Source organism: Thunnus thynnus, chromosome 15 (assembly GCF_963924715.1).
Source record: "Thunnus thynnus chromosome 15, fThuThy2.1, whole genome shotgun sequence".
Classification (NCBI taxonomy): Eukaryota; Metazoa; Chordata; class Actinopteri; order Scombriformes; family Scombridae; genus Thunnus; species Thunnus thynnus.
Genome location: NC_089531.1, coordinates 13,507,911 through 13,523,698, shown reverse-complemented (window position 1 = coordinate 13,523,698; position 15,788 = coordinate 13,507,911). Strand labels below are relative to the sequence as shown.

The following is a 15,788-nucleotide window of genomic DNA, read 5'->3' as shown; positions in this document are numbered from 1 at the left end:
TCTGACACCAACGACGGGTGCCCAAATCAAAGGCTGAATCTCAATGTCGTGAGAGGGTAAAAATGCGCTTTGAGACGGGATTTAAGCCCTCCACTGTTTCCATGGAGATAAATTAAAATTCTTGACCCTGTAGTTAAGTTCAATGTGTTTTTCTGGACGGTTCTTAATGTTTCTGATGTTTAGCTCTGCTGGTTTACTCTCAACAAATCTGCTCATTGAGATTTTTCTTTTACATGAGCTGTTAAACACTGTTAATATTATATTCACATTAAATCCTTATTGAGGACCTTCACATTGTAGACGGACAAAAACCAACCTTTGCCCGTCTAGTTTAGCAGATTATAATAAACAAGTCCAAGTAATTAAGCCTATAGGTCTATTATTCTGTATGTGCATTATACCTCACGACATCAATTGATTTACACAACAAAAGTTTAAAAAAAAGAAAAGCAAAAGTCATCAAAAATAAATATTTTACATTGGTTGTTATTATTAATCATTGTTTTTTGAATTATTGATCATAATAATTAGTATTATTATTTTCTTTTACATTGTCACTTTACAGCCTATTGCTGCATGATTATGGGTAATTTCCCCAGTGAAGTCTGCAGAAACTCCGCTTGAGGCCCTTTGTGAACTTGATAAGTTGCGGATTTGAACAGCCCGCGGCACTTATGGACTCTCCAGGAATGCGCCCGCAAAGTCCGCAAGTCTGCAAATGCGGTGAAGTCTGGACGTTATAGAAGAGCCTCTTCTTCTTCTCTCCAGCAGACTAGACACGGTTTAGCGCATTGTTGCCTCCCACTGGTGTGGTAATGTCATTGCTACTTTTACCCTCTGACACCTACAGTATGTCTTGCTATATACAGTAGATTTGTGGTTTGCAGGAGGTGTACTACTTCTCTAGCTCTCGCTCTTTTTAAACATCCCAGTTTTGTTGTAAGGGAACATTTTTTCAATTCAATTCCCAGTTTACCTTTATTCCATGAACAAAACCCTTCTTTCCCCAGCACAGAGCGGTCAATGTATCAAGACATGTTGTACAGCCTCCAGGACCCCACAGTGTTCACCCACTTGCTAATCAACAATGTCCCAGCCTGTCTTGTCAATTGAATCTCATCTCTCCGAGGCATATTGCCAGGTTTGACTAATGGTTGGATGCTGTATTGCTTTCTCCCTCTGCTGTCTGCGTCCCTCCTTACTGATGATGATGATGCTGCGGCACTCCATCCTGCCAAATGGCACCTGCACATCTACACTATCCCTGCCTAAACTTTCCCTATAGCTACCCTGTCTACCACCTCATTGCCCTCAACCCCAACATATAAAACACCTCACGTTTGATCCATTCATCAAACTGTTTGGACTGTGCAAGGTAGGATGTCCTTCTGTTACTTTTAAGCCTGAATCTTTACCTCACCTTTGACAAAACCCCTTTCTTAACTCAAGATCCACATATATGGAGTATTCAACCACATCTTAAGGTTCCCCTCAGCATATGGTATGTATGCTCGGTTGCCATGGAAACAGCTCAATTCTCATTTTTTTTGTCATTGTGAGTTGTCAAAAGCTCTGGAAAAATTTAAGTGGACCTTGACTTTTTTGTCATGAACTTTCCTGCTCAAATTACTTCACCTTTCTGAAAAATAGTTGAGTGTTTTCTTTTCAGAACATTCAAGGCTGTGAGTGTTTTTTATTTTTTTATTTCTGAAAATACAGATAGTATTACAGAACATGTGGTTAATTTTTACTTCTTTATGGGGAAATCCTACATACACAGGGGCTGCAACTAATGATTTTCATCATCAATTAATCTTCCAACTATTGTTTTGATTAATCAATTAGTCGTTTGATCTATAAAATGTCAAAATTGTGAAAAATGTCGATCAGTTTCCCAAAGCCCTCCTCAGATGTCGTTTTGTCTATAACCCAGATATTCGTTCTACTGTCAATGAAGACTAAAGAAACCAGAAAATATTCACATTTGACAAGTTAAAAAAAGTTACACCAAATGATTAATCAATTATCAAATTAGTTTACTATTAATTTAAATTAATTGATTAACCAACTATCTGTTGCAGCTCTAATATACACAAATGTAAACTGGATGGAACTGATCCCACATTGATTTTTCTGCTATAAATCCATACACAAGTCAATAATAATAAAATAAAAAAATAAAATTTAAAAAAAGGCAAAAGCAACATTTTTGAAACAGCAAAACATTTAACATTTTAGACTGTATGCTCAACAATATTTTTCAGGTCATAAAAGAATCACAGACACTCCCAATTTTACACATTCCAACAAATGTTTCCTTTTTGCAGCAAGTGTTGACCTTTATAATTGGTGTCTGCTTAATTAACAAGCAAGAACTTATCATGATGGTACATTATAGCTACAAGTTCAATGCAACTCCCCTTTTTCATGGTCATAACCGTAACAAATATGCAAATTCTCCCTGTAAAAGGTATTTTACACAGATGTTTTTCTTTTCTTCATGGACTGTGGCGTGTGTCAGTTTTATAGTTGGGTGTGATTCATCTTTCACAACAAAGACAATCTTATCTTTAGCTTGACTCAGGTACACAGAGTATCACTCACATCATTGAACAGGGCTGGTGAAGTTGGGGCTGCTACCCTCAAACACTACATAAAAATAAACAGATAATAACTGTCTGTTTATATTCCTACAACTAACATTAAGTTATGTAAACAAATAATGAAATAAAGTAAAACAAATAGGAATAGAAAGGGGCAACATAGGAAACCTCTTCATTCTTATCAAACATCACACCACAACGTGAAAAATAAAACGGCAAGATCGACATTTTATTTCAAGACCATATCTCACAAATTATTGGCTTCTTGTTGAAAACACAACCACGACCATAAAGGGGTTAATATCAGTAATAATGACATACAAGTAATGGAGCAATAGCCAAAGAAAAAAAAAATCAAGTCACATTTTTTTTTCTTTTTTTTTTTTATACACAACGTACTCAAAAACGAGTAAATTAATTTTTGTGAAATCAAACCAATCACTTGAATTTAATCTTATGACAGTATAAAAAAAATAAGGCTTCACAGCTATATGTAAAAATTTAAAGAGAAATAACAGTAAAAACTTAAAAAGCACACATGGAGGAAGAAACCTTCAGGGCGACGGTGAGAGGTGGGAAGGCGTTTAGACACAGAGCTTACGTTCTGTCGAGGAATGCACGTAACAGAAAGTTGAGAGACCAGAGAAAAAAAAAACTAATAAACGGTACATTCAAAGCTTTGGCAATTACGGCAAATCAAATATGAAATATTGATCAACTGTGAAATGGCATTGAGAGAGATTATAAAAACATCATGACATAATTTAGACATTATTTTATCTCCCAAGCCCCCAAACTCATCAGACACTCAGTAGAGAGCAGAAGCGAACTTCAAAGTTCTTTTCCAGAAGTAAGAAAACCTCAGTCAACATCACATTGACATTTGTAATAACGGAAACGATAAAAAAATCCATGAGTCCACGGTTGAGTCAAGGGGCCGTGGCTAGTTCAGACTTGTCTGTAGTAACAGCTGGACAGAGAGGATCAAACAGCTTTAGGCAGCAGAGACTACAGCTAAAACATCGAAAACATTACTGATATGGACAAAATCAAGTTATGATGACGCAAGTACTTGCACTACTGTAGTTTTTTTTCCCAATGCTAAAAAGTTAAATGTTGTTTGACTTTTAAAAGCAGGTTTCAACCTGTAATATTAAGTGCTGTAGTGGAGTCCAATTAGTTTAAAAACGTGGAAAGCAGAACGCAGGAACATGCTTAATTATTTTTAGAAAGACAGATGAAATAAATGCTAAATGAGAGATTGGATTGAGTTACAGACACTACTGGAACAGCGGTGAGCCAGGACGTGACATCAGGGCTTCTCTTCTCTCTCTAGCTTCACTCTTTTTGTTTTTAAATGTCTCCAGATCACCCTTGTAGCCAAATGGTTACAGTGCACGCCACGTAACCGCAATGTCCCCGGTTCAACTCTGGCTTGGGACCTCTCTTGCATGTCATACCCCTCTCTCTCTCTCTCTCTCTCTGTCCTAATTTCCTGTCTGCTTCTCCACTATCAGCTCTCCGTTAAAAAGGCAAAAAATGCCAAAAAACATAAAAACACAAATAGCAGTGAAGGGAGGCTCAGGAGTACCTTCTCTTAATAAAAAAAAAAAAAATTAAAAAAAATCTCCCAACATTAGTTTGAAGCCCCCCCCCCCCTTCCAAGTCAAGTGCAGTCCCCAGCAACTGAGGGACGTGACTCACATTGTGTCACAGTAAAACTGACAAACACTACATTCAGGGTCCAAAATTAAATTTTGGCTCATCTACCAATGGCAGGTAAACTGAGACAATTTAACCAGCCAAAGATATTTTTACCGGCCATAAAGCTGCACCATGCATTATTTGACTAAAAATAATTACCTTAAGTTTTTAGTATGCAAACTCAGCATCACTTCAAAGAGACAATTATCAATAGATTACATTGGATTTACAACTTTTATTCTGAGCTCTTTCAATTTAAAAAAATCAACACCATCAATGCATTACTTTAGCACTTTAGCTCATACTTTTCCAGTGCAACACACACTTTACAGAAATATGAACACAGGAGCATAAACCGAACCCAATGTACAGTACATAATGAGTACAAACTTTGTCTTTACCTAACTCATATCCTATGCTCCTACACCATGTCTGTGTCACTCCTGTTCTCAAAACCCTGCTCACTATCATCCTTAAAATTAGGTGTGACTTTTTTTTAAGCAGCGGTGCTGTTGTATGCGCGCAGAGCCCACAACGCCAGGACTCATATTGCGCACATTAGCAGTGGAATAACTTAAAACTACCATAGATTTGTTCCTTACGTCCATAGAGTCATGTGCATATTAATTTACCAGGAGTTTTTGACACCAGAAAGGCCACAGAGGCCCAGATAGCTGTAACTGTAATAAATGTCAAAGACTGAAATGCCTCAACAAAGAAAATAAATTGCTCGTACCGTCTCTCCTAATGCTGGATTTTGTTGCACCTACGGCAGTGAGCAGTTATAGTCGTCTCAAGTAAAGTGAAACCTAAAGTCCGTTTCATCCTGTCTGCTGTGTGTTTATGTGTGTGTGTGTGTGTATGTATGTGTCAGTCCCGCCCTTGTGCAAATAGGCACAGACAGAGGAAGAGGAGAGACAAAGAAGCAAAACTGACATTCTCTCCCCACAAGCTCCTCTAAGCTTGAAACGGACAAAGTGCGTGTAGTTTGCGTTCACCGGATTATTACGTAGGCTACAATATGAAATTTCAGCTGTGGCGTTCATCATTTAGCAGCGGTGCGGCGCCGCTGTTGAAAGCATATAGGGGAAACAATGAAGCACAAAAAAGACACAGCGATGTAAACCTGGAACTATGCTGTGATTTAAAATTATTTACGGGCCACCTGGCCGGTGATCCCAATTTATTTTTCTGCCAAACCCAAAATTTACCCCGCATTTGACATGGGTGTTAATTTTGGACCCTGACTACATTTGAGAACTAAACTGGAACAATCAAGTCTATAATACTAACCTACGTGCCAGTTCTAATAAAAGACTTTATGTCGGCTTACGCAGATGATGGCAGAAATAAAGTTAGTCAGGAAAAAAAGAGCTGCTGAATATCTAGCCTACCCAACTGAAAAAATGTTAAAAACATGTCTTTCATTGACAAGATTGTATTCTAGGTTTTAAACAGCAACTAAAAGTCAAGCCTGGTTACTAACTTGAAAATTTCCATCCTGATCGATGAGTGTTTCTTCAGTATTACCTCCGTCCTGGATTGGCACTGTCTCTACATCATGCGCCACTTCCTCTACAACTGACTCTTCCTCATATTTCACCCCAACAGCAGATGAATCATCAGCTTTTGAATGGTTGGGGGGTGTGCTGTCGAGTTGCGTTTCATTTCTGGCTTTATTTTTGTTGACTGAACCTTTAGGGCGCCCCCTTTTCCGTGTTGTGCCATCCTCACTTTTTACAATAATTCGGGGACGACCCCTTTTCCTTGGGGGTCCATCACTTGGGGTGCGTGGTGAGGATGGACTGGTAGGCAAACTTTTGCGTAAGTGAGCACCTTTCTTAGACTCGGACTTGCGAGGCCGACCACGGCTTCGGCGAGGGGCTGGTGGGGCTCCCTCCGGAGGATCAACACGTGCATATTTCCTCGGCCTTCCCAGTGGCTTCCATACTTTGGGCTTTTTCAGCTCTTCTGGTGACGGCAAAGGGTACTTCCTTGGCCTTCCCCTTTTAGCTGGTTGTTTTCTTGGTCGCCCACGCTTACCTCTTTTTATGGGGATGACTGATTCTGTTCTTTCAATCGGAACAAGTTCTCTCCGTGGGCGTCCTACCTTACCTTGCACCTTATATGCAGTGGGTTTCTTGTTTAAAGAGCCTTTTGGTCGACCTCTACCTCTCTTAGTTGGCTGTGAGCCACCTGAAACCTGTTTTTGTTGATGCTTGCTCTCATGTTTAATACTTTTTCTTGGCCTTCCTCTCCCTCTCCGAGGCGTCTTTGAGATACCATTTGACACATCCTGCTCCTCCCCTTCACTGTTCACCTCTCTCTCAAGCCGGGGTCTCTTATTGGGAGAGCCCTTCGGTCGACCCCTTTTCCTAGGTGTTGCAGAACTGCCTTCATCCTCTGCACCACTTGTAACGGTTTCTGACTTGCGCTTCATGGATCCTTTAGGACGACCCCTTCCCCTTTTTGGTGTATCAGAACCACCATTTGGTAAATCTGCGGCAGCAGCCTTTTCAAGGGTGCTTTTGTTCAGAGACCCTAATGGCCTGCCTCTTTTCCTAGGAGAATGGTCTTCATTACTGGCCAGTTTCTTGGACCCTGACCCTTTCGGGCTTTCTTGACCCCTACCAGTTTGCACTGAATTATCAGCCTGGTCGTCTCCTGATCCTTGCTGTACTGTGTGTGTTGAGAGTTTTGGACGCCCTCTTCCCCTTGGGGGCGTTGTGGACTCTCCATTTGAAATGCCTGAAACCAGCTCCATTAGGTTTACATCTGTAACACAAACCTGCAACTTCTTAGAACCTTTTGGCCTCCCCGTTCCTCTTTTAGTTGGACTGTTGTTGGACATATCTACACTGGACTCTCCCTTACTCGCAGCATCTTCTTCTTCTTTCTCAGCCATTTTCATTTCTTTTTCCATTGTGCTGCCTTCAGCTTGGACTGCTTCAGTTGGGTCTGCACCTGTACAATTACACATGGAAAAGCATTATTCATTTTTATTAAAAATCAATATGTACAAGAAAGTAGAGCTGAAACGATTGGTCAATCAATTAATTTAGCAAATCCAAAAGTAGAAAAGTAACCAGACTATTTTGATAAGTTGTTTTAAACATACTTGGCAAACTTTCTCTAGTTCTAGCTTGTCCAATGTGAGGACTTACTAGTTACTAGTCCACAACCCAAAGATACTCAGATTATTGTCATGATGACCAAAGAAACCAGAAAATATATTAACATTTGAGGAGCTGGAATCCAAACAATTTATCGATAATTGAAATAGCTGGTGATTAATTTAATAGATTACAACCAAAATTGATTAAATCGACTAATCGTTGCAGCTCCACTCCTGAGGTTCACCTGTGGCAGAGGGTCTGACAGAGAGTGGGCTTCAGGACACAAACAAAGCACCATCTAGAGGGCATGTATGGACAGGGACAGCAACCTCTACTTCTTGAGCTGATTGAAATTCAATTGAAGGTATTAGACTTTGTGCTATGGACACAGGAGGACTAACGCTAAATATCACACCAAACTCTGTCAAACACCTAAGGAAGGCTCATTAGGTTTTCCTTCCTGGGCCTGTAGAGCTCTTCCCTGAGGAAGCTTCCAGGGTGCCACCTGTCAGCACCTCTGGCCCAGCAAGAAGAAAACTCATTAGCACAACTTCACAGTTTGTGTCATAGACTTGAACACAAAGGTGACATGGTTGCATGTGAAAAAAAATGCTAAATCTTACCACACAGGCCAGTGACAGACAAACAAGACCTGAGTCAAACTGGTGTAGGGTGCATGTGCTTCACACTTGGATGTGTTAGTCATCTGGCCTTTACTTAATGCTATATAAAATTATACTGTGAAATCTAGTAGCCGAAGTATTTTTACAACATTCAGCACACTTTACAGGTGACTGTTTGTGTTCTCCAAGTGTTTTACCTAACATTAATCTCCACCTTTTATATTTGATTCATAAAATGAAGAAATTTAGTTTATTTTCATTGTTTCATGTGATAAAACCCCCATATAGCACTACAAACAATCAAACCATGGACATAATGTGACTTTACTACTATCTGTGTACTATCTGTACACAACAGAGCATTTACTATGAAAGCAGGAGCCCCTCACAGGAGGAGGAGGAGGGGGGGGGGGCTTCTGGGGAAGACTGATTTCCGTTGTTTTACCAGCGCTAGGCCCAAAGTGTCACAGAAAGGCTAAACAGAAAGTATGAAAGGAGAAGCTAAAAGGCTTAGCAAATCAAATAGGAAAAGCAGCGGGGAAATGGAAATTCAAAGGGGAAAGAGTTTTAAATACCTGATTAAAACCTGAATTCTTAAGTCAATTTGCACATTTAGTAACTCATTTCTCTTTTTAAACTGCATTTTCAATTAGATATTTGAAATTCCAATATTTATTTAGGAAATCATTTATGCATTTTTGAATTATGTATTTATTGACTGTTTTATATTTTTGTAAATTCCCTTATAATTTGAACTGTTTATTTATGGGTCGATATTTAATTTGTAAATTCTTTTTATAATTCATCTTTTTATTGCCTATTAAAATATTAAATAATGAATTACTTTTAAATTGCAATTTTAACGCTATCATATTTTTACTCCAACCGGATTTGCTGGATTGTATTTCACTGTCTCACCAGCACTTTATACAACACACCCACATCAACACAGACACTTGTATTGTTTCACACAGGGCTGTTTTCAGTCTGAATGCAGCTGAGAAATTCCTGTATGTTGATGAACAAGAAAAAGTTGAAAAAGAAAATTGACAGCTTAATGAGAACAGGAACACAGTACATATATACAGTAGACAGGACAGGCATTACTGTTCCTGCTTTTCTAGCACATGCGCAGTAGGTGCGTACAGTCCATGTGGTCACAAATTTTGGGCTGCACGTGGACATCTGCAAGGGGTCCATGCGGGAAGTTTTTGTTTCCTAGGATGGCAACAGAATGTTCTGCAAAGACCTGTCCCCACTCTGCCTCTGATTGGCTCTAACTGTGACAGTGGGTTCAGGTGCCCATGTTAACCAGCTACGGAGCAGCTCCACCGAAATTGAACCTGTCCACTTCAGCAGCGGACAGGTTTAGTGGACAGGTTCGCTGCTGGAGCACCAGCAGAGCAGAGCTGCAGGCAGACAGACAGGTCCAGTAATGGCTCCAGTTACAGTTACACTGTGATTTAACGTTTTAAAACAAGATTTTACCAGCTGATAACTGCAGGAACAGACAGCTGGAGAGTTGAAGAGCTGCAAGGCGAAATGCAAAATGACTTCTGGCTCATTTAAATGTCGTCTTCCTCTCATTATTATTATGTCACTGAGCAATTCCTGCCCTCCTGCCTCACACAGCCACACTCACCCTCACCCCTCCCACCCCCCTCTCAGCCCCTTGCCCACTTTTTAGCATTTTAAAATTGTGCAGTGGCTGGGGTTAGGCTCAGACCTAGGGGTGCAGTTATACTTTAACTACTCCCCATCATTGACAGGAATACAGTACAGTACATACATATAGTAGACACTAGGCAGTCCTGTTCTCTTCACTCAGAGAACCCAGGTTATGCAAAGCCTCTTTCACACATAGTTCCAGGTAAATTACTGGGAAAACCTTTTCATCTTGCACCTTTTCACACATGCCATGGCAATGCCAGAATAGATGGGGCAAGGGACGGACAGCAGATGGCGGTCATGCAACACTTATGGATGAAAACCGCCATAAAACTCAACAGAAAAAGACGGGGCAAGGCTGGATGTACGTGAGCGCGGTGGAAGACGTCTCTTATTATTTTCAGGAATGTGGTGGGCGAGGAGCTGTTTTTGTCTATTTAATATTTAATATTCAACAAGTTTATAAGACAAATCACCCGCGAAAGCATTGGCACGGCAACTGTAAACGAATTGCGAATTCAAATAGGCCTACGACATCAACAGAGTCTGGTTCGCTCACTCCACGTGAAAGTGTCCCTGCAATGTCACTGCTTTCATTCACACAGCCGTACTGGCATTTTCCCTGAAATGATACTCAGTCTTGAGGTGGGAAATTGGCTGTACAGATTTCCCTGAATATTGATCCCTGCTCCCATTCACACATGACTCCATGCAGGAAATGTTCTTGAACATTTCAGGGATAGACTGCATGTGTGAAAGGGGCACATGTAATCTAAAGTTTGATTTTCTAACACACACTGACAAATACCTTGGTGGATTTTGGGAGGCAAAACATAATTTTTCGTCTCCTGAGGCGCTGTCCATGGTGTTGAAAGGTGCGCTCAGTAGGTGTGCTAAGTGCTAAAATGATCCCCCATCCTGATGAAAACACCTATGGTGCATGCATAAGCACATACATGTGTGCATGGCTGAAAGTGCGGTACACTTAAAGCCGAAATTATACTTTGCACTCTACGAATATGCAAGGGTCGGCGTGATGTAAATTTCGAGACATTCGCGTACCTCTAATTTGCCACTACTCTGTCTCCTGTAGATGCTCATCTACTGCATGTGTGGAACGCGTCCTTCAAGTGGACTACAGAGAGTAGCATAAACAGAACTACTACGCGTCAGTGATGTCCTCAGCTGCCCGTGTACGTGTCCTCTCGTAAGTATATCTGTGGCGTAAGGGTCCCAATTTGGGGGTTTGAAAAAATGGTCACCCTAACACATGCGCAGTTGACGCGTTTGCTATGCGTATAGTCTGCGTGGTCACAAATTTTGGGCTGTACGCGGATGTCACCAAAGGGGCCGCGCGGCACCTCTCGGACATGGGCGGATGACGACATTTACGTCACACAGCCACGCAGACGCGGAAAGTATGAAATGGCCTTTAGCCAAATGAAAAACATCTGCAGAGAAGAAGCTGCCTGCAGCTGGACCATAAAGTTACACCAAAACGTGCAAAAGTACCGATAAAATACCCGACCTGGAAAATATCCCAGGTTCTTAAAACGTTAGAACCGGTTCCAATTCAGAACCGGGTTTTGGGGCATCCCTGATTATTACATAGTAATAAACATAATTTATTAATAAATATTTATTATTATAACAATATGAAGCTGGCAATAACGTGCACAATTAACATTGCTGCAAGCAAGACTCTTAAAAAATACATATAAAAATTTAATGAAATCTCATGCTTTCTCAACTGAACTGAAGAGCAGTAAATTTATTCGGTTTGGGGGCCATAAACAATCAGTGTGATCGTGCAGCAGATTGTTTTCCAGGTAATAGTCAGCTGCAAAATGGACGGCGACGGAAAGAGTAGCTGGACGAGAAAAGCTGATAAAATAGTTCAACCAACGGAGTCCGTATCCTACCTTTAAAATATCCTCTGGGAGATTTTAGCGTAATTTTCCACAAAATATTGACTGATATCACAGCCCCATACGCTGAAAGCTTCGAGGTGAGTCCGCGTCTGTTGTTGCTGTGATGGCGGTTTAAATTTGCTACCGCTTCCGGGCTTCACGTTTTAAGAGACTCCGGCGGAAACGACAACAACAGAGTTTCGGTTCCGCCTCAATAACCGTCTCCGCATTTCTTCATCAGACTCTCAAAGCAGTGACTGTTCACATATATGGCAGCTAGTGAAGGTAGAATACAGCTTTCTGAGGCACTGAATAAACATAAAACATTTGCATCGAAAATGGTTCACTGTTTAGAAGCATTTGATAGTCAAAATGGCGACATCTGCTGGGCAACTATTGGTTTTACACTTGTATGGTTGAATTAAATCTGACACCGAGATGAAACGTCAGATTATAATTCAATGCAGTAACAACATGTGACATTAAGACAATAACAGAAAACACTTAGGCATCATAATTAAATAAAGATAACATAACAGGCATGATTTCACTTTCAATTGGTTGATACATTATAACAACATGATAACAGGACAAGGAGTAAAAGTAATAAAATAAATAAAAATAACTTAATAGAAAAGCTAGCCAATAAAATCAAGTTTCTTTCATATATATATTGTTTATAAGTTGGATAGACTCAAAATACTTTCTAAATTCAATCATGAAAATTGAAAATGAGAATTTGGATTTATGGATATGAAATTTGCCCAGTAAAATTAATAAATTGACAGTCCGTTGAACTTTCTGGTTTTGTTTTCATAGTGCAGTATTTATATCGCTGGCTTCCACTTTAATTGAATAGTTGGTTTGAGTGTCAAAATAATCCTCTTTTTTTTTTTTTTTCCAGAATCCTGATGAGTACTGACATTCATGAAATAGATGTTTAGTTGTTTGTTCTTCATTTTTACAGAATTCACATTTGTTATCAATTTCAAATTTTGACAAGATAGACAAGAAAGACAAGATAAAATTTGATGGTGGTATACTCCCATGTGGAGTAATTTTCCTTTTGCTGTAGAAATAATAACATGTTTACTAGTACATCTATGACTTAAAATATTCATTCCGTTCACAAAGAAGATAAGTTACAATTACCAAAACCAGTGCCACACCTCTCTGATATCAGTGTGACGTAAGGAGGCCTCGTTTGGGTTGGTCACATGATTTTTGTTGTGGCGCAAAGGTCGATTCTGTGTCGAGTTGTCTGCTTCGAGGTAACATCACTTTTAATACCCACATCTGCAATGACACTTTACCCAAAAAGATATTCAACCAAATACGCTCATAAACCTTAAATCCAAATCTTACAGATGCCCATAATGACTGCACTGTCTTGACAACAACACTCCCCAAAAGCAACTCGATAACGCTCTAGTAATACCTGACATTATAGTTGGATTACATTATCATGAAATGGCCTAACAAATGGCACATTTTGTGTACAGCTGTGGTAAAATATAACATCTGCAGTAGGCCTGAGAGGATTTGATGAATCAGTGCATAAACAGCTTTTTTATGTTACAAGGTAAAGTCCTGCATGAAAAATCCTACTTAAGTAATAGTACATAAATATTAAAGTAAAAGTACTAGTTTGGTCCCTCTGACTGATATATTATTATATATGACATCATTAGATTATTAATACTGAAGCATCAATGTGCAAGCAGCATGTTACTGTTGTAGCTGCTGGAGGTGGAGCTAGTTTCAACTACTTTATATACAGTTAGCTAGTTTAGTCTAGTGGTTCCAAACCTAGGGGTCGGGCCTCTCCAAAGGGTCACCAGATAAATTTGAGGAGTCATTAGATGATTATGGGAGAGGAAAGAAGAAAAAACAAAGTTTTGATACACAAATCTGTTTTCAGTTTTTGGACTTCTTCTCTAATCTTTGATTTTTGTTGAAATATCGGATCATTTGAACATTTATTGTGAGAAGTTTGGAGGGAAAAATCACTATTTGGTGGAGCTGTTAACAACTCATAGACATCTGAAATGTGACCCCGACTACACACTGCTTTTTGTAAGACGTCACAAGCCAAAAAAGGTGGGAAACCACTGGTTTCATCTTTAACTATGTGTTGTATTTTAAAAGCTTGTTATGTTATCCATTGTGTCAAATCTTCATCTGAAAAGTAACTAAAGCTGTCAAATAAGTGTAGTGGAGTAGAAAGTACAATATTTCCCTCTGAAATGCAGTTGAGTGGAAGTATAAAGTAACATCAAAGGGAAGCACAAAGTTAGAAAATTTCCCTGAGAAGAACATCAATCATCCCACATAAAATAGACCTAATAAGAGTTTGTGATTGACTTAGACTTAATTGATCCTTGATAAATTAAAGTATCACAGCAGCAGAAGTACAACAGATTCATATTACAGCTCACTAACTTTAATGAAAAAAACTAATGAAAAAAAACATTATATACGCCAACATTATGAGTGTGACTGTGCAGAAATCATCGGCTCACCCGTCCTGTTTCACACGTGGTTTGTCAGTATCAGTTTTAGTTGGATTTACTCACATTGTCTCAGCTCCCTCTTGTCTTTACTGTGCCTCTCCACAGAGGGGAACCATATTGACGAAGGAAGAAAGGACGTGAGGAGGGAAAAAAGGCCACAAAAAAGGCAAATTAGACAGAGAGAGAGAGAGAGAGAGAGAGAGAGAGAGAGAGAGAGAGAGAGAGAGAGACAGACAGACAGAGAGAGAGATTATGTTGCAGAGGGTCGTTGGATAAGGGGGTGGAGTATGAGGTAAGGGCGAGAGTGATGAGGTCAGCATCAATAAGAAGAATGCAAGAGGAGAGAAAGAAATATGCAAATTGTGTTTGAATGTGTGTGCGAGGAGAGAAAGAGAGAGAGAGAGAGAGAGAGAGAGAGAGAGAGAGAGAGAGAGAGAGAGAGAGAGAGAGAGAGAGGGAGAGAGGAGAGAGAGAGAGAGAGAGAGAGAGAGAGAAGCTGTCAGTTCAAAAGAGGCCGGGAGAGTCTGAGAGAAAATGACAGACGTGGCCGGAGGAAAGGAAAGGAGCGTTTGAGAAAGACAACCCCTGAGACTGCACGCTGAACCCGCTGCCCCGTCTCAACCCGCCGCCCCCCTCCTCCTCCTTCCCTCCCTCCCTCCCTCCCTGTGTGCTTTGCCATGGTTACCAGACAGGGCTCCCAATGCAGCCAGTTAATGTGTTTTTCAGCGGCAGGAGCGAGCTGGGTACTAATGTGTCTCAGTCTGTCTCCTGCACAATCAATGTCAACTGTCCTGGGATGCACAAACACATGGAGGGCTGAGAGCCAGGGAACACTGAGCCGCCCTGGCTGCATGTCAGGGTGAGCGTCACTTTCATTTATTCACCTACCAGCTCTGATGGTTTGTTAAAGGCATTGCAAACATGTGAGATAGGATGACAGGGAGCGTGGGGGAACCTTAATATCACATGTTGATCATTATCTTACGTTGAAATCCTGAACGAGTGGCCAAAAATGTATGTTAGGCTGCTGAACTGAAGGCCTAGAACAAGCTAAAGATGTTTTACTGCATTGACTTTTTAGTATTTAATTCAATAACTTAATTCATGTCCAGTGAAAAGTATGCATAGCCAGGCAGACACACACACACAAACACACACACACACACACTAATCTCAATATTCTTTTTCATGGTATTAAACACAAACAAAAAACAACAAAGTTTCACCATTTCTTAAAAAGCAAATTTTATTGTCATATTTTCAGTTAATCAATAAAATAAATCCAGAAAAAACACAATAAATTCATCCATAAAATGCTAAAAAATGCACTTTTATTTCTCACTAACATATTTTCATCATAGTCTCACGCTTATAAATGTTTTTAATTGCTATGATGGACTTTAAAATTCCTCTAAATAATTAAACATCAAGGTGAAGAAACTTGGCTTATAAAATGAACTATTAGCAGGTCTTGAATGTTGTCATTTCCAGATTTTCCTGTGTGAATCATTTATCGGGGTCACGACCCTTAGCTGTCTTTTTTTTATTGAACCGTGTTTGTGTTCAGTGCACAAAGCCGGCCAAAAGGTACTGCCCCCTCCAGCGAGCCGCACTGTCTCTTCTAGGGTTTTCCATGATGTCTGGAAAGTTT

General features: G+C 40.0%; 1 protein-coding gene across 1 annotated transcript; it reads right to left on the bottom strand.

Moving 5' to 3' along the window:
- Window positions 1-1,687: 1,687 nt before the first annotated feature.
- si:ch211-288g17.3 (chromosomal protein D1) lies at window positions 1,688-11,803 on the bottom strand. Its single transcript, XM_067612744.1, has 3 exons — window positions 11,637-11,803; window positions 5,794-7,271; window positions 1,688-3,573 (listed from the first exon to the last, which is right to left on the bottom strand). The coding sequence occupies exons 2-3, from the start codon at window positions 7,228-7,230 to the stop codon at window positions 3,547-3,549; spliced, it is 1,464 nt and encodes a 487-aa protein (XP_067468845.1). The 5' UTR covers window positions 7,231-7,271; window positions 11,637-11,803; the 3' UTR covers window positions 1,688-3,546.
- Window positions 11,804-15,788: the final 3,985 nt, after the last annotated feature.